Here is a 19,182-nt window from a genome sequence, read left to right as displayed (position 1 = left end):
TTAAAGAGAGAAAAAGAGAGGGACCATGAACATGTGAAAAAGCACCATTTCTATTTTGTTTGTTTGTTTCTATGAAATATACAGTTTTATCATGGCATGTTATACTTATATTTATAATAATGAAGTTTTTACCGATTGAGGGGGGTAAAAAGACGATGATGATGTCTGTTTTGGGTCAGCGTTTCCCACATATATAGTAGAAGATATTAGTAAAAGTCTCAGTAGTAATTTAAGCGTACTAACAAAAAAAAATGGCGTGGCAATTCAAACACCCCTTCTCAGCAATAATTGCAGGTCCATCGGCGTGCGGAAAATCTTATTTTATTGTTAAATTATGGTATTGGTCCGCGGAGTCGACCGTTAAGTTTTATCGGCCCCGATATTCGAATTTTTCATGGAAAAGCGTCGCAACGAGAGTTGACGATACTGGGGTATAAATGGTTTTGAACAGCGAAGAGAAGACGCTTATTGTACCGTTTCGCGAAGCCTACGTTTGTTTTATGTGAAGATTTTTGGAAAGTTTATTGTAGCGGCGTTTGATAAAGTTACGCCAGTTTATTCATCGTTTATTGTTTTGAAAGTCCGGGAACGTGTGGATTACGCCGGCATCGAGGAGTTTTAAGAAGGTCTTTGGGAAGGAGTTTGTCTCGGAGTTTGTTGAAGAGAAACGAGCGGTACAATAATGCCATTTTAGCAGCAAAAGTTCGTTTGCGTTGTATTTTACATCATCTGGAGTAGGCGGAACGTTTGTTTAACGCCAGCATCGCCGAGGAGCTGTTGGAGTAGCTGTGTCAGCACATACCTTGGGGCTGTGTTTGTGTTTTTGTGTGCGTCGGTTGTTTGCGCATTTGTAAAAAGGATTAGCACCGTGAGTACTGTCATTTTTGTTTTAATTTAATTGTAAGAATCGCCGTCTGAGACGGTTTTGTGTTTCAATTTGTGTAAATTATTTTTTTCAGATTTTGTAAATTTAGCTTTGTAAAATTTTTATTTTTTTTGTTTGTCATTTATTATTTGTGTGTGTCTAAGTAAAGGTCAAGGATTCGAGTTTCTCAAATTTTAAGTTTTCTTTTTTTATCCCGAGTGTGAAACGAGTTTGATAACGTAAAAAGGTTTGGATCATCGGTGGGACTTAAATTTCATTCCAGAAGTTCGTTAACAAGGGATTATTTTATTTGGAATTTAAGGGAGGTATTAGCCACCGACCTGGCGAGGTTGCTACCCCTTGTCCGGACGGAAAAAAGGGGTAGTCGGACTCATTTTACGGGCCCTGAGATTTGTGTTTTAAATAGTTTTTGTGAGATTGCAAGGGTAAGTTGTGTGGGTAGTTTCAGTCGTAGGAAGTTTTCACAACAATTTAAAAATTGTACTCAGGCCTGTGATACAGTATTCGTCAAAGTTTATTGGTTCTACGATCAATGGCAGTCACTATATACACATTTGGAATCCACCGTTGAATTTCAACAGGGAATACCTGATAATGGGTATGTTTGATGGATCCGTTCCAGTATTAATAGTGATTGACGACCTGATGCGGGAATCAAATGGTTCTGTAGTTGATCTTTTCACAAAAGGCTGTCATCATAGAAATCTAAGTATTTTTTTCCTCACTCAAAATATATTTCATCAGGGTAAAGGTCAGAGGGACATCTCTTTGAATGCACATTATTTAATTTCTATTTAAAAATCCGCGGGATCGAGCTCAAATAAAATACTTAACCCGGCAAATCTGTCCTGAAAATGCAAAGTTTTTGGAGGAAGCATATACCGATGCAACATCTAAGCCGTATGGATACCTGCTATTCGATTTAAAGCAAAACACGCCCGATATCTTTCGTTATAGAACATCTATATTTAACGATGAAAAAGGGGGAGAAGGAGAAGACGATGCGTGTGTCGTATATGTACCGAAAAAAGTTATTAAAGGAACGACTGCTGATCAATCTAATTTGACTCGATTAGGGATTGATAATTGTATTTGCTTTCACAAATGCTATTAGGTCGGAGCGATAATAAATTGTGCATAAATGACGATTTGGAATTTTTTTGTCTAAACATACCATTGATTATAACAACTCTTTGATTGCACTATACAAATTCAGATTTCGTTGAGTCTGCAATTCGATGAATAAACCATTCTATGAATCAGATTGTATATGGATCTGCAATTCGATGAATCAACCGTTCTATGAATCAATTTGTATATGAATTCAACATTCTATTATGTATCGTTATATGGATTGGCATTCTATGAATTCAGCATTCTTTGAATCATCTGGACCCCGTTTACCAGGCAGAAATAAACCCATGCCATACGTTATTGTAGCTGATGCTGCATTTCCTTTGAGCGAAAGAATTCTAAAACCATATCCTTTCCGAAATATGACGAAAGAGGAACGTATTTTTAATTATCGATTAAGCCGGGCACGCAGGGTTGTTGAGAACGTGTTTGGCATATTAGTAAATCGATTTCGTATTTTCTTAACCACAATCAATCTGGACCCACAAAAAGTGCAAGAAATTACTCTGGCTTGTTGTGCATTACACAACTTTTTACGTAGAGAGTGTAAAACATTTGTTCATCCTGATGAAGAAACAAGTGAAGACTTTACATTCCTTTATGGACTTACTCGTCAGGGAGGCAATCGTCCAACTAATACTGCACTTGAGGTCCGGAAAGAATTTACAAACTATGTAAATAATGAAGGTGCAGTACCTTGGCAAGATGATATTGCCTAAGTGTATATTTTAATTTTAAGTTAGCAGTAAGACAAACCTATAGTGCTATAGTTGTAAATGTGTTCAATGTTTATTGTTATTTTTAATTCCTATGAAACCTTTAAATAATTTTAAGCATATTACCTACACATTTTTACAAACAAACTTCAACAAAATAAAAACTAAGAAATGACTTATTACATTAAATTTTTAAACTAACCTAATTTAATCTTGCGATTGAAATAAAATATTTGTAATTTTTCGCTTAACTTGTGTTACCATATCGGGAGAAATCTGCCGCAGCTCTGAAGCAACAAACCTGCAAATACAAGTTTTAGTACCTATCACTTGTAATAATATAGATATAAATTTACATTCCAAATGTATCGAAATGATCCAATTTCTCTCCTTGTGTTTTTTCTAAAAAGGATGTAGCCTTCTGTAATAAATCGTTAGCTTTATCTACATTTGAAACTTTACGTCTTTTGACACTTGGAACAGAACTGCAGCCACTTGCTACTGACGTTGAGGGTGACAGTAGCTCAGCTTCTACAGTGTTTAATTCATCGACTGTACCCTCAAATACCACCTCATTTTCTTCATCACTTGGTATCTGCATGTTACAAAGAAATTATGAAAAAAATGGAATAACTGCACTGAATAATACATACATTAGTAACGTCTTGCAGATTGCTTTCTCCTCGTCGCACGGGGGCAGAATCTTGCAAAAAGTGTAGCAAGTCGAAACACCACCAAGTGGGTGTATAGACATCATCTGTACTCGACCCACTACACTTTTTTTTCTTCACACTTGTTACCTCTTTGAAAAATTGAGTGCGCAATCCATTAATTTTCTTTTTTACATCGGTAGATGTAAATTGCGTGTTTCCCAATGCTTCGTTCAATTTCATGGTTAACTCATTCAACATAGACTCCCTCAACGTTTTATTCTTGTAACGGGATGATTGTACATTGTACAAATCGGGATAACTTTCGTATAAAGTAATAAGAATATTGGTTTGGTCCCTTGTAAACCCAGAAGCCATCTACAAGAAAATTGCTTTTCTGCTTATATCCTAAATATTATATTACCTTATTTTTGTAAACGGTAACGTACTTTTGAAACTAAAATTAACTGTAAAAGTACAACACCACGGACGCTTTCAATAAAAGTGTGGTTATAATCTACACCCTAAAAAATTAGTACAAAATGCCGCCGTCTATTGGTATACATGGAATAACAACAAAATTACTAAAATATCACCAGAAAATTGACGAAAATTAGAGCAAGTTCTTAATTCATCAAGGAATCCACCAACAAATCCATGAAGAAATTGTTCAGAAAATTGATGAATTTATAGTACTTTACACTTGACAATTGAGGAGCAATCAGACAAAACCGGATAAATCCATTTTATATGGTTTTGAGATATTGACGAAAAACGTATTTACGCCAGGCTCTTCAATTTATCCAAAAAGTAAAAGGTGTAGGCGAAAGATATGAAATCACAGAGTGATTTTGCAAATTTTTGCTTCCATTGCATTATTAATATAAATAATATAGCAAAAAACAAAATGGATTTATCTTCTTTTGCTTGATTTCAAGAGAATTTATTGAATTTTGCAATGTAAAGTTGCTTATTTCAATGATGATGATTATTATTATTATTATTATTATTATTATTGTTGTTGTTATTATTTTAATTTTTTTTTATTTTTTTTGTAGGTTAAAATTTGTTATTTATAGGGAAATAAAACTAAAAAAAAATAGTGGTCATGTTATGAATTTAAAATACAATACAACAGAAAATGGGGTTGTTATAAAAGTTTAAACATTTAGCCCAATATCGTCTTCAAGGCATTCACAAAGTAATCCATCTTCATCTTGCTGCTCTGTTTCTTCAATGTTCATGGCGTCATCATTGGTTTCGACCAAGATATTTTTGTACCACGTTAGACTCTCATCATTTTGCCAGGTCGGACTAAACTGTTGAGCCATCAGATGACCTAAAGATTTTTTCTTTTTTTCAGGTAAAGATCGCTTTAAATGAATTTCTTCCAATATCTTCGGAACTTCGCATCGTGCTTTGAGAATCTGTTGAGGAATTTCATTCGCTACTGACACGCTAAAATTCTGATGGCACTGTACTTTAACGATATTCCGTTGATTTTTATTTTTAAGTTTGAGGATACGAATTCGCTTGTAGTCAGAGATACCTGGGATTTTTTTAAGACAGTTTTGCAATTTTTTAATATCGTAAAGGGTCCAATCAGTACCAAGTTGTTTTACTTTTCCAAACTGAGAGTAAATTTCAAAATATTCTTCTTGGGTTATTATTGTACTGTTTGTTCGTAGAGATTTTTCCACCCGACCAAAAACTCTATCTGCCGGAAGAAAACTGTGGCCTCGAACTGGAAAGGTTAGCTGAATTTCCTTTAAATCTTTGGAGGGTCTATTTTGGAGCCAAAAGTAAAGTGCATGTACAATATGTGAATTTTTGTTTTGGCCACCGCAGCCATCACAAAACAGTCTCAAAACTTCTATATTCTCAAGTTCTAAAGAGTCTAGATAATTAAGTAGAGCAGAACCTATTTCAGTTGACCCACGACCACTTTGTACTTCTGTCCACGTGAAAAAGGTCGGTGATTTTGAATTCATTCTGACACAACAAAATACGTAGAGACTTACTTGGTGGGAGTAAAAGGCGTCAGAAATAGGAGTGCGAGGTAGAGGTTGCACCTGCTGCATATCAAAGCAGAAACTTATCGAATTTGGAGGATTTTCCGTAGCAAGTTTGTAGAAAGCATCTGCCCTTTTCTTGTGTATGCGGCGTTCAATCATTAATTCAGATTTTCGTTTAGGATCTTTTTCTTTTCGAATATTATCCTTAAGACGGATACATAAAGCACAGCAATCCGCTGCAGGTGATGAGAATCCAATATTAAACTCTCTACAAAAAATTCTGCTAAACATGGATAAGCTTGATTTATGTGCAGCGTGCTTTGAATTATATATTTTATGCAATTTAGCAATACTTAGACTTGCTGGTAAGTATATTCTTACAGATTTCTTTCTGTTGTAATGGCTTTCGGTGCCCCTTAAAGAGCCAATAAACTCTCTTATTATATTTTTCTTGTCTTCTGTTTTTTTGGAAACATGATCGCCACCACGAGTTTCCTTTGGCACTCCTCCTTCGTGAATACTTTTTGCTACTGTATGAACTCGAGTTTTCGTAATTCCCAAACTTTTAAGAAAAAATGCCTGGCATACTCTTATAGATTTCTTTTCAATTGATTGCAGATAATAAGATATGTTAAGGAGGCGATTTCTAGGATTATCTTTCTTTGAACGGTTCCTCGCTTTGGAACAGACGCCCAGCATATGACATAATTTAATATTCTGGTTTATTTTGTTTGAATCGGTATAAAATTTTTTTCGGATTACTTTGATATCACGTAACGTGACGGTATTGCATTTATAAGACGTAACACTGTTATGGTTACAGGGTCTTAAAAATTTTTTAAGATCGGGATCCTTATCAACGTACTTTTTCTCCTTTTGCAATCTCCTTTTTTCCGGGTTTTTAGCAAATCTGACGCGGCTGCCTGTATTGCCTAATATTATGCAATATTGTTAAAAAGCGAAATAAATACATGTTTATTTATTTACCTTCTCTAACAGATGTATCACATTCTCCGTCATGCTCGTCCATCGCTCACTAGGTACTACTTTTCCAGTAACCGATGATTAATTAAAAGAAAAAAACCAAAAACCACCCGCGATTACGCAATGTTAAGCAGACTAACAATATTAATAATCTAATGAACGTGAAAAGGTCTCGTTAACCCCACCACAAAGATTACACGGTAAGGTAAGTTAAAAAGATGAGGTACAATTACCTGGATTTATCCCGTTTTGCTTGAAAAATTGCTATGCAATTTTATTTTGTGGATTTATCCCGTTTTGCTTGATTGATGTAACTTTGGGGTCGATTTTAAGCAGCTTTTAGACGGTTTTTCTTGAATCTGATTTCACCAATGGATTTGTCGGAAAAAATGATATAGGAATCGCGAAAAAAGTCATTTTGACCCAAAAGTGGATTTATCCGGTTTTGTCTGATTGCTCCTCAATTTAACCTTGAATTTGTCAATGGGCAAATTCGTGAATTAGTTGATAGATGTAATGTGGGCTTTAGTGTGAGGCCTATGCGATCGGATGCTGAAGTGTCCTCTACCACGTTATCCTAGTTCGAACTCTTTCTGTAAAAAGTTACAGAACCCACATTGTATGTTGCAGTTAAGGAAACGACTAGAAAAGACATATTACCTGTATCCTGACTAGGGGATTATTACCACATGTATTTTCGTTAAAAATAAATTTTAAAGATTTGTACGTGGTATTAAATTTTTTAATAAACTTCAATGCAGATTCCTCAATAATTTCAATGTATTTCCATTGACGCTCTGATGAGCATTTTTCTGTTATTTCGTCAACAAATTGATCTAAATATAAGTTTAGATTTCCTGGTGCCAATCTCTCTGAAGGATAATATCATAGTAAGCTCTCCATTATTGTGTCAACGCAATCCATTTTCACATGACGTCGTGGTGTTGAGTAATGTGTCTCTGTTTCATCGCATGCCACGATTAATACTTGTTGGACTGAATGATTATTATTCTCTAATGACGTGCCCTCTATTGTGGGATTCATTGCAGTTTCTTTATTAAAGGAACCGTACTAAACAATGTTTAGATAATTCTGCTTTACTTTGCGCTCCCACACTTTTTGAAATATTTTTCCACTGCGAACATAGTCGGTTTGGAGTTTTTGTAAAATGTTTAAAGTATTTCTTAAGATCTTTGCATAACGTAGGCATATCCTTTCCTGGCTTGAATTGTAGTTTTTGTCTTTCCATCGCCAGCAGCCCAATTATTCCCATTGCAGCAGGTCGTCTTGTCCCGGCCCACACCGGACCTACACTGCGATGAAGCTGGCGTACTAGGAGGAGACGGCATTGCAAATTAATTCGGAATCGTTTTCTCTCTCTAGACATTCCTCCTCGCTCTTTGAACAGTTTTGGGTTTGTCTTCCACTAAGTTACCACTCCAGCTTCGTTTGTCCATCTTTCAAGAAGAGCAGAAGTTGAAAGTATCGCCAGTCCACGTCGTCTTCGGATGCGCGGTCTTCCGATCTTCGCTCGGGTAGTTTATCATAATGTCTGTTGGCTCAATATCTTCCACGTTTATTTTTACAGTGGAAACCGAAACACTGATATTACCATTAGTTAGTTTCGTTTGTGTTAATCTTGTATGATCCGATTATATTCTTCATTTTCTTTTGCACATTATTAGTACAATGAACAAAATCTTGGTCATGGTTACTAAAAATATATTTACTGCGGCATATTTTTTTGTAGCTATATATACGGCTCTTGTGGTATAACCGCGAGTTTAAATGTACATTACGAATATGTTTATTCATTATAATAGCCCGTGATGAAAACAATAACCTAACCTACATTTTAATTAATAACAAATTGCAACATTTGACGTTTCTTTCGGGTGCGCAGGTGGTACGGAGATTTAAGGTCGATGCTCATTAGAGCGGCACCGAGCGGCGCTAGCGGCAAATTGTAGGGGTGTATTCCCACTTAAGCTGCATTCGGAAGCGTGGCGAAGCGGCGTTTCTGTTTGTGTTTGTCAGTTTACGTGGGAATGTATTCTTCCACGCTCAAAGAAGAGCCATCATCGTCATCATCACCGGATGATTTCATATTTATAGCGGCACTATGCCATGTACACGGCGAAAAAAGAAGAAAAAGAAAGCTGACGAGTACAAACAATTAATTTGTTTATTCTTTCTCCGTCTATAGCGAATCTACTAACACACGCAAGCTCAACGCAGAAGATAAATAAAATGCTTTTCACAAGCCGCAGCACCACGCCGATCTGCTTCGCTCCTCGATTCCCACTTGTCCCGTCTACACGCAAAGCGGCGCGTATTCCATTGCTTCCCGACGCGTCTAAAATTTGCTGTGCTGCATCGCGCCGCTAAGCTCTGCACCGCTCTGCCTAGGTGAAAACGGATCCACTTATTTACATGCGAACAATTGGGAGCAACATTTCGCCGCGCCGCGCCGCCCGATGCTGCTCTAATGGGAATCGGCCTTTAGGCGTTTTAGCTTAACGTCCACGAACGAACGCCTGTCAAGTGTCAATGTCACATAAAATTTTCCGGTTTCGCCAACTTAAGAATGACTAAACGATACGTAATGTCGTGTAACACCTACAGATTTCCACAAAGTTTGGAGGTAAACTTTTAATCGGGTTCGAAAGGACAATGGAACGACCATTAAAATGAGGGGTCGGGTCGTTCGTTCGACCCCTCATATTCCTCATTTATATATTGTAGGGGTCGCCTCTACCCCCGTTTTGGCGAGTCGATCTAATTTCGGGTACGGCCGGATCGCGGTACACTCCGTAAAAATTCCCTCGAACGGATAAAAGGGAAATAAAAACAATTTAAAAAGTGCAAAACGTAATTTTATGCAAATAAATAGTAGGTACTTAATAAATAAATAGTAGGTAGTAAATAAAGTTCACTGGTGGCGGCGGCGTTTCGGCTCCGGGCCCCACTGGTTTCGAAGAAAAAGAAAAATAAAAATTAAAAAATTTTAAATATAGGAAAACTTACGGTCATCCAGACGAGTGTCTGCGTGCCCGCGTCACGCACCGGCACATAAACAGTCGCGACGGGCAAGACAAGCATCTCCCCCGTCTGGGTCTCCCTGTCTTGCTTACTCGCCGTCGACGCCTCCCCCGTCGTCGGAGCCGCCTTCTCCGGCTCGGCGCGTGGTGCCGCACGCGAATTCTCGGCACCCATGATGATCTGGAAATGAAGAGAAAATTCTCGTTTATGACGGCGTTAACGTCGAATAATTTTACAAATATCCACGACGACTTGTCGGTTTTTCTATGGAGACACGGGACGCGCGGGATCTAACGACGAATTTTTTTGGGATATACGCGGCGTACCTATATTATACATTACGGAAGAGATTTAATTTGAAAATGTAGATTTCAACAAACTCAAACGGCGTTCGCATTTTCCAAAATCGTTCGTTCGCGCGTTACCGCACACGCGGCGCTCTTCACATTACGTGACGTGACGAGAGATGAACTAAATTGTGTCGACTTCCGATTGCCCGCACTTACAAATTTGATAACATCGAAAATAATGATCTCGATACGATCTCGCGTAGGTATTAGGTAGCCTAATACGGAACCGAACGGGCGCGAGGCGGTCTCACCTTGCGAGTTTTTTAGACCCGGAAACACACTTCCGCGGCGATGACCGTCGCGTAAGATGTCGCCACGGTACGGTCGCAATTAAAAGAAATAACAAAAAAAATATATTCCAAAAAAAAAGAGAACGAGATGAGGTAATAATGGTAAAAATCGTAAAACCCCAATAACAATAAAATGGCACGTCAATAAAATCGAACCGTACTTACCGTGTGATTTACGTGTAATACTTAGGTGTAGTCGGTTAACGAACAAATTTAACAATTAACCGGGCCCCGGCCCGCACCTTGCCTTTTATACACGTTCTTACTCACCCTACCCACCCCGAACGCTCACCTAGGAGGGGGTACCTAATTATAATATCCAAATTCCGATCGATACTATTCAAACGTTAAGGTCAAATTTATTACAATTCGCCTCCGCGATTGCCCATTTTTCATTCATAACGAAAATCGATAAGTAAGTCATTACCGCGCGAAACTGCGGGTCCGCCGCCAAAACGGAAAGGCAACGTCCGAGGAAAAGTGTTATTGACAATTTTTTACGGGATTTTCTACAAGATAATTTAAAAAAAAACGTCGATTTTTAAAAAACCGCCCGTGTTCGTTTATCAATTTCGACCGCATTCGTTATTAAAGGCTCGTTTACATGGGTCGACCTAGGTCGAACGACTAGGTAGTTCGACCTAGGATCGAAGGTGTAAACTTCATTTCGACTAAGTCGTTCGACTAGCGGTTCGATTCGACCAAAGTTGAAACTGTTTCAACTTTTTAGTCGAATTAATGATACGACTGCTGACGTATCAGTCGAACTACCGAAAGTCGACAGTGTAAACACCTGTCCGACGCTAGTCGAACGGTATAATAAACACTTCTGAGTCTCCAGTCAGCAGATTAGCATTGAGTATCACGTTTTTTTTTAAATATATAGAAATTTTGTGTTTGCAATGGCGAGCAGTAAGTGGTCAGATAACGACATGGTCTTATTCTTGGACTTGTACCAATTACATCCATGTCTGTGGAACAAAAAGGCTGAAATTTATCGAAACAGTCAAGCCAGAAGTGCTGCGTTAGAGGCAATACTGAAGGAAATGGACAAATCAATGACTGTCGGCGATTTAAAAAATAAAATCAAAAATATTAGATCGATATATAATAGAGAGCTCATAATTTATAAGGGTTTCAGATCATTTCACAACTTCCCCAAGGAATAGTATCATCCTAGGCCCGTTTACTTCAAAATCTGAAAGTTTCAATTGTGACAGTTACGCCGTTGCGAAGCTGAAAAACGTCCCCAAATATACAGGGTCATTCTTGACGAGCGTCAGTTAGAAAGATATGGAAATGAAGATAAACTGATAAGTTCTTTAAGGGTTTTGGCACATGATGAATTGAACTAAAATATCTTCAAAATGGCGCCACTTCCGGAAATGCCGGAAGTAGCCATCAACTTTGTTATTTTAAATAGGGACCCCCTATTTTTTCTACATTTTCGGATTCTACGTCGAATTTGGAGTACAACGATAATATTAAATTCACAAAATCTTGTAACCCAAACGAGCCATTATTGACCAGAAGTATAAGTTCAAACAGCGAAAAATTTGACGTTTAAACATTATCATAATAAAAACAAAAGAAAAACATCAAGCGACTTAATTTTTTTATCAATTTTCCACAAGAAGCAACTAAAACATGGAATATCTCGGAAACCGTTTGAAGCAGCTTTTGACATTTTGCATGAAATTAAAGGTCTGGGAAAAAGGAAAACAAGGGTGAAGATCAAAATGGGGAGTGCCATTTGAAAAAATAGATTTACGGATATTTAAAAGTTTAAAAGTTGAGAGCTTTGAAAAAGTGACGTAGTCTCACTTTTTTAGACTGTTACGCATACCATAAGAAAATTCGATCTTTCCTTAATAAAGCATTGAAAACTGTTTTGCAATATCTCTCACCGTTTTCGAATAATAAATTTTTAAAATTACCCCTGCAAATTCAATTTTTGACACAAAAACTTGAATATCGGCGAAGCCCTTGGAGCAAAGGGGGGTATCGTTGTACTCCAAATTCGACGTAGAATCCGAAAATGTAGAAAAAATAGGGGGTCCCTATTTAAAATAACAAATTTGATGGCTACTTCCGGTATTTCTGGAAGTGGCGCCATTTTGAAAATATTTTAGTTCAATTCATCATGTGCCAAAACCCTTAAAGGACTTATCAGTTTAGCTTAATTTTCAAAGGTTTTCCATATCTTTCTAACTGACGCTCGTCAAGAATGACCCTGTATAAGCTGCTTGGGATTATCGCAAGACTTCCCGGTAGGAATTTAGAGATAAAGCGTATTATATAAACCGTCATGGCCTCCTATAGATAAACACCACATTTCGCGGGAATTTCAGGTATTTTTAACAATTGTTTCTCTGGCGGTCTGCACTTATGAGGGGATTAACCTTTTAAGGACGGCCGACGGCTTTATACGGCAATAGTAAATTTGTCTGACAGACTGTAGTCGGATATAGCCGACACCAGGTTCTACATTGCCTCTGCACTGGTTCCGTCTATATCCGACACTGTAGAAAAAGTGTTGGGCTCCACAGACGACTGACGCGTTATTCCGACACAAAAAATGGATGTTGTACCGCCGAGTGTCGGTTGAACCCGTCGTGTCGGATATATCCGACACTCGTCTGCTAGCTATATCATGGGTAGTACTGGCGTATAGGTTATGTTATGATGGCAGAAGACGGAATTGCCGGCCCTTCCAGGCCTAAAAGAAGCAAAGTACAGTTGAATAATTATTGTGGATTAGATCCTAAAGAAGCTGCTCACCTTCTGCAGCTTCTGAGTGATGAAAACAGTGACAATGAACTCGAAGAACCGTTTGCGGACAGTGGTAGTGAATATGAATTGGAAAGTGAATCGGAAGAATCAGCTGACGAGGAAAATATCATAGATGAAGACATCGTGGATGAAGCCAATGAAATACCTAATGATATTAGAGATGACGATGATTCCCAAGAAGGTAATCCAGGTGGTAATGAAACGGATCACAGTGACATCAACATTACATGGACAAAAAATAATTTCCAACCTATATTACATACATTCAACAGCAGTTACAGCGGAATACAGGGAGACGTCCTCAATCAAGCTTCTAAAGAGATTGATTATTTTTTCAATCTTATTACCGAGGATGTAACTGATCTGATAATTACTGAAACCAACCGGTATGCACGACAGCAAGATGAGAAAAAATGGAAGGATATAGACTTGCCTGAGCTGTCTATTTTTTTGGCTTTGACAATGCTAATGTCACGGAATAAAAAACTTGATATGAAGGAATATTGGTCAAAAGATCCGTTGCTAAATTCTCCAATATTTGGTAAGCAAATGCCCAGGGATAGGTATTTACAAATCAAGAGATGTCTGCATTTCGCAGACAATGAAAATGCGCCAACTAACAACCGTCTATACAAAATAGAGACGCTGCTACAAATGATCAAAAAGAGACTTGCAGATCTCTTCCATCCGTTCCAAGACCTTGTCATTGACGAGAGTATGGTTCTATTCAAAGGACGACTTAGTTTCAAACAATATATAAAGACCAAACGACATCGCTTTGGCATCAAACTTTATGTTCTGTGTGATTGTGAAACGGGGATAGTTCAGGACTTCGTGGTTTATATTGGACAGCAAACCAACATTCAGGTAAGAGACGTGAAGGGACTTGGTTCTTCTGGGTCAGTGGTCGCCGCTTTGATGGATCCGTACTTACACAAAGGACATTCGCTCTTCACAGACAATTATTATAGTAGTCCGATACTCTCTACTTATCTTCATGAAAATGAAACTAACTCAAGTGGCACTGTTCGAGCAAACAGGAAACACATGCCTGTCCTCAACTCAAAACTGAAGAAAGGAGATATTGATTGGAGATGCAGTGACAAAATTCTGGTGATGAAGTGGAAAGATCGAAGAGATGTCTCCATGATAACCACTATGCACGAAAATAAAATGGTCAATCTTGACAAAGTGGACAAGGTCACTGGAGAACCAGTCAAGAAGCCATTATGTGTGGTGGACTATAATGGGAAAATGGGAGCTGTTGACCGGTCTGACATGATGATAAGTAGCATAGAATGCATGCGTAAAAGCAATAAGTGGTACAAAAAGCTATTTTATCATGTCATGGACATTTGTATGCTGAATTCCCATGCGATGTATTCACTTATAAATCCAGAAAAGGTTCCTCTGGCTAAATTCCAACTGAACCTTATTCGACAGATTCTCGAGAAGTAAGTTTCTTGTTTTATAATAGCAAGTAATATTGATTATGTTTTACTTTTGCTACAGATATTCTGCGACCCCCATTGTCGCTCCACAGCATGTTCGTGGATTGGATGTGGCGAGGCTTACAGGGAGGCATTTTCCAGTTTTGGTGCCAGACACACCAAAAAGCAAAAACCCCTTGAGGAGATGTATAGTATGTTCGCAGACGAAACTTGCACCGAAAAAAAGGAAGGAGTCCAGATACATGTGCAAAGATTGCGATGTTGGTTTGTGTGTGGTGCCATGTTTCGCTACATATCATACAATGTCAAAGTTTTGAATTGGTTGTGCAATAAAAATTAATCTAAATGATTATTGTGGTGTTATATTGCTTATTTATTGTAATTTTTACGCAGAATAATTGATCCTGAATGAAAAAGATAAGTGTCGGATATACCCGTCAGCTGGCCACACGCCACGCTATATTTCGCCGTCTGGGGGTTGAGCACGTAAGAAATTCGTCAGTCCTTAAAGGGTTAAGTAAGTATTTAAGTCACCCATATTGCATATAGAGCTTATTCATTTTTATTTTACTCTTGCCGAAAATTCGCACGAAAAACTGCGGGAGCTCGTTCCCGTGAAAGACTTTATGAGGAGAGGACGGCGACGGTAGGTACCTAACACTTTCTAAAGTTTGAAGGGCGGATATTAAAAGCCGAAGCCGACGCCGCCGCCTTAAAGACAATTCGACCGCCCCCTGTTATCGTTATTAGCGATGGCGTAGACAAGGTAAAAGAAGCAATAGGCACGTGTAATCTGACGTTCCGCGATCTCGTTAAATTTCTCCGATGGTTTAATCGGAAACGCTAGATTTCCCGCTCTCTCTCTCTCTCTCTCTCTCTCTCTCTCTCTCTCTCTCTCTCTCTCTCTCTCTCTCTCTCTCTCTCTCTCTCTCTCTCTCTCTCTCTCTCTCTCTCTCTCTCTCTCTCTCTCTCTCTCTCTCTCTCTCTCTCTCTCTCTCTCTCTCTCTCTCTCTCTCTCTCTCTCTCTCTCTCTCTCTCTCTCTCTCTCTCTCTCTCTCTCTCTCTCTCTCTCTCTCTCTCTCTCTCTCTCTCTCTCTCTCTCTCTCTCTCTCTCTCTCTCTCTCTCTCTCTCTCTCTCTCTCTCTCTCTCTCTCTCTCTCTCTCTCTCTCTCTCTCTCTCTCTCTCTCTCTCTCTCTCTCTCTCTCTCTCTCTCTCTCTCTCTCTCTCTCTCTCTCTCTCTCTCTCTCTCTCTCTCTCTCTCTCTCTCTCTCTCTCTCTCTCTCTCTCTCTCTCTCTCTCTCTCTCTCTCTCTCTCTCTCTCTCTCTCTCTCTCTCTCTCTCTCTCTCTCTCTCTCTCTCTCTCTCTCTCTCTCTCTCTCTCTCTCTCTCTCTCTCTCTCTCTCTCTCTCTCTCTCTCTCTCTCTCTCTCTCTCTCTCTCTCTCTCTCTCTCTCTCTCTCTCTCTCTCTCTCTCTCTCTCTCTCTCTCTCTCTCTCTCTCTCTCTCTCTCTCTCTCTCTCTCTCTCTCTCTCTCTCTCTCTCTCTCTCTCTCTCTCTCTCTCTCTCTCTCTCTCTCTCTCTCTCTCTCTCTCTCTCTCTCTCTCTCTCTCTCTCTCTCTCTCTCTCTCTCTCTCTCTCTCTCTCTCTCTCTCTCTCTCTCTCTCTCTCTCTCTCTCTCTCTCTCTCTCTCTCTCTCTCTCTCTCTCTCTCTCTCTCTCTCTCTCTCTCTCTCTCTCTCTCTCTCTCTCTCTCTCTCTCTCTCTCTCTCTCTCTCTCTCTCTCTCTCTCTCTCTCTCTCTCTCTCTCTCTCTCTCTCTCTCTCTCTCTCTCTCTCTCTCTCTCTCTCTCTCTCTCTCTCTCTCTCTCTCTCTCTCTCTCTCTCTCTCTCTCTCTCTCTCTCTCTCTCTCTCTCTCTCTCTCTCTCTCTCTCTCTCTCTCTCTCTCTCTCTCTCTCTCTCTCTCTCTCTCTCTCTCTCTCTCTCTNAACAAGTCTGGGCCCGTTGAACGCTTACAATTTAAGTGCTTAATAGCACCTAATACGTCATTTGGGGAAACTTCTACTAAATCAAGTGCCACGTTCCAGGGTTCACAGTTTGTAGTAGAGATTGCAGCTTCGACGTCATATTGATTTGGCGCGGGTAGATATACAGATTCAAAAACTTCCGCAAATTTATCAGCTATTTCATTTCCCATCTTAATAACTGCGTTTCCGCACAGCATATTGTTTTCGAGATCTACATGTTGGCGCATATTATTTATGAAAGACCAGAAACGATTTGGATCGGAGTGAATGTTAGATTCTACTTGTGCAATGTAATTTTTATGAGCCAATGAGATTCGTTTTTTCACGTCTGCCCTCAAGTGGCTAAATTCCAAATAGGTATCGACTGATCGTGGATCATTACTAGAATGTAGGCGTTTGTATTTTTTAAATAGCTTACTTTTTTGCTTAATACTTTGAACAATTTCCGCTGTAAACCACACAGGATATTGGGAACTATTCCTAAACGGTTTTTTTGGACAATGTTGGTCCAATATTCTATATAAAATCTTATAAAAAATATTAGTAATTTCATTAACATCACCTAATTTAAGATTGTCCAATCTACTTCCGCTAAGCTATAATAAATCTGCAAGAAGTCTGCCCGGTAGAAATTGTAATACTGCCCCTCAGTTATACAGTTAGCGGATTTAGAATGTTTTAACTTGCATGATACATGGAGTACTGGGTGAAATTTGTCTACTGCCACAAGAGAGTCATCCCATGGTGAAACATCAATTGTTGTAATATTACTCAATACGAGATCCAATATTCGTCCCAAATTATTAACAACGTTATTCTTACTACTTAAGTTATTAAAACAAAGAAAGTTATATAACTCTCTACAATAGTTATCTCCATATTCTAAATTCTGATTAACTCCAGAAATTTTAAGGTTGAAGTCTCCAATAATACATAAATTTTGCCTTGAAAGATCTGGAATTTCATTTATTCTATCATAAAAATGGCAATATGTATCCACACTACTATTGGGACGAAGAATATAGCACAAACATAAAGGCAATAGGTATTGTGATTTCCTATTTTAACAAGAAGTTCATCACCTCCAGTATCAATGCGTGCCGAAATTAGCTTTTTATTAACAGCTATCAAAACCCCACCCCCTTCAGAAAGTTTAGTAGCTTTCCTATCCCGATCATTTCGATATACACAATACCTACTGTCAAATAATTCGCTGGATAGAATACCATCATGCAGCCACGTTTCTGTCAGTACAATAATATCATAAGAATTCCCTAAAGTATTGAGATAAAATTCCAGGGTTTTAGTTTTCAGCCCTCTCACATTCTGATAGTACATGCTAACGTCCTTAATGACAGAGTTCATTGCTGAGAGAAAGTAATCAAAGAAAATTTATTTGACGACAAAAATAAAAAATAAAAGATTACATAAACAGGAAAAACCATTGCGATCATCTACAATTTCTCCAAATCTGCAACAGATCCAATGCGCATTGAAGGTCGCCCAGCCGCTTTCCTGACAAATATCTTGCCGTCGACAGTCCATACAAATTGAAACTGTTTGGATTTTGCTAATTCCCGCGTTTTGCCCAGAAGCTTCCTTGTCTCGCTCGTAAGGGATTCGTTTATGTAGACCATACCTTCGTCTGCAAATCCCAGGTCTGAAGAACGAAGGTTCCTCTTCACCTTCCGCAGTCGTAAAAACTCCTCCTTGTCGAATCGCCGAACAAACTTTATTATAATGGGTCTCTTAGTTTGAGTTTGTGAAGTAACGGGATTCTGTTTAACACCCAGACGATGCGCCGCGACCAGCAAATTCGTAGAAAACTCTGTAAAGTTCAAGTTCTGTGCGACTCTTCTAATAACCCCCAATACATTTTCATTGGGATCCTCCGGAATGCCGTACAGCAATAAATTGTTTCTGTGCGAATATTGTTCAAGATCATCCATCTTACGCTCCAAATTTTGAATTTTAACTTTCAACGTTGCGTTCTCATTTGATAAACCAACATAATTATGCTCAACCGTTTTTAATTTACCATTCATTGAATTTATATTAACAACCACATCATCTATTTTATTATGGCACGCCTCGATGGATGCCCCCATTTCCTTTTGTTTAGATTTCATATTTTTGACATCTTGGGCCATTTGATTAAACAGATGGATTAAGGTGGTCAGTTTATCATCGAGCGTTTGGAAATTGATTGTTGTATCCTCTGCGTTATCTGTATCCTCGGTACAGCTATTTGAGCGCGTTGACGGTTTCATGATATTTACGTATAGAAATCGGCTTCGTACGTGAATTAATAGGCGCAAATTTTGGAAATCCCGAATTGTATAACAAAAAAGAAAGTCACTTACTTTGTATATGATATTTGTACTTGGTAGGCGTAGTTTACTGTCACCAGTAAGTAACATGCACTTGATTTCCGCACAAATCAGACGACACTTACGGAGCCAACTCTAACACGTCTACTCACTTCGCATGCCAATGCAGTTCCTAACGAAATACGCCCAGGCACGTCGTCATTTACCTCACCCGCGGTAGATTCAATCTTCAAAACGAACGTCGCCGGACGGGGAGTCGGCCCACGCTACGACATACGAAATACACGCGGATACCTAAGCCGTTTGCAACGTAAACGAGGAGCTCCTAGCGAGTTTATAATTTTGCGGTGTCTGTCCGTCCGTTAGCACGATAACTCTTAAACGAATGGACCGATTACGGTGAAATTTTGCAGGTGGATTCTTTATCGAATTTTGTAGATCGGAGTGGCCAGTGTAGACCAAAAAATAAAGTGTGCCCTTTTGACATCTCAGTTAGTTACGAACCGAATTGCGTGAGA

The 19,182-nt window shown here is 38.8% G+C and overlaps 2 protein-coding genes across 2 annotated transcripts; one reads left to right on the top strand and one right to left on the bottom strand.

Moving 5' to 3' along the window:
• Positions 1 to 12,580: 12,580 nt before the first annotated feature.
• LOC116167400 (piggyBac transposable element-derived protein 4-like) lies at positions 12,581 to 14,661 on the top strand. The gene is made up of 2 exons (XM_031482755.1): positions 12,581 to 14,314; positions 14,373 to 14,661. The coding sequence occupies exons 1-2, from the start codon at positions 12,750 to 12,752 to the stop codon at positions 14,626 to 14,628; spliced, it is 1,821 nt and encodes a 606-aa protein (XP_031338615.1). The 5' UTR covers positions 12,581 to 12,749; the 3' UTR covers positions 14,629 to 14,661.
• Positions 14,662 to 17,788: 3,127 nt separating this feature from the next.
• Positions 17,789 to 18,604, bottom strand: LOC116167081. The gene has a single exon (XM_031482320.1). The coding sequence runs from the start codon at positions 18,602 to 18,604 to the stop codon at positions 17,789 to 17,791; it is 816 nt and encodes a 271-aa protein (XP_031338180.1).
• Positions 18,605 to 19,182: the final 578 nt, after the last annotated feature.

The sequence above is a fragment of the Photinus pyralis genome, unplaced genomic scaffold (genome assembly GCF_008802855.1).
Source record: "Photinus pyralis isolate 1611_PpyrPB1 unplaced genomic scaffold, Ppyr1.3 Ppyr1.4_LG3b, whole genome shotgun sequence".
Taxonomy (NCBI): Eukaryota; Metazoa; Arthropoda; class Insecta; order Coleoptera; family Lampyridae; genus Photinus; species Photinus pyralis.
The sequence above is the reverse complement of the archived record's forward strand: the minus strand, read 5'-3'. Positions and strand labels throughout refer to the sequence as shown.

Excerpts from the sequence above, each read along its gene's own strand:
- LOC116167400 (XM_031482755.1), top strand. The coding sequence starts at position 12,750 with ATGATGGCAGAAGACGGAATTGCCGGCCCTTCCAGGCCTAAAAGAAGC. Across the intron at positions 14,315-14,372 it reads ATTCGACAGATTCTCGAGAA|ATATTCTGCGACCCCCATTG; the intron begins GTAAGTTTCTTG and ends CTTTTGCTACAG.
- LOC116167081 (XM_031482320.1), bottom strand. The coding sequence starts at position 18,604 with ATGAAACCGTCAACGCGCTCAAATAGCTGTACCGAGGATACAGATAAC.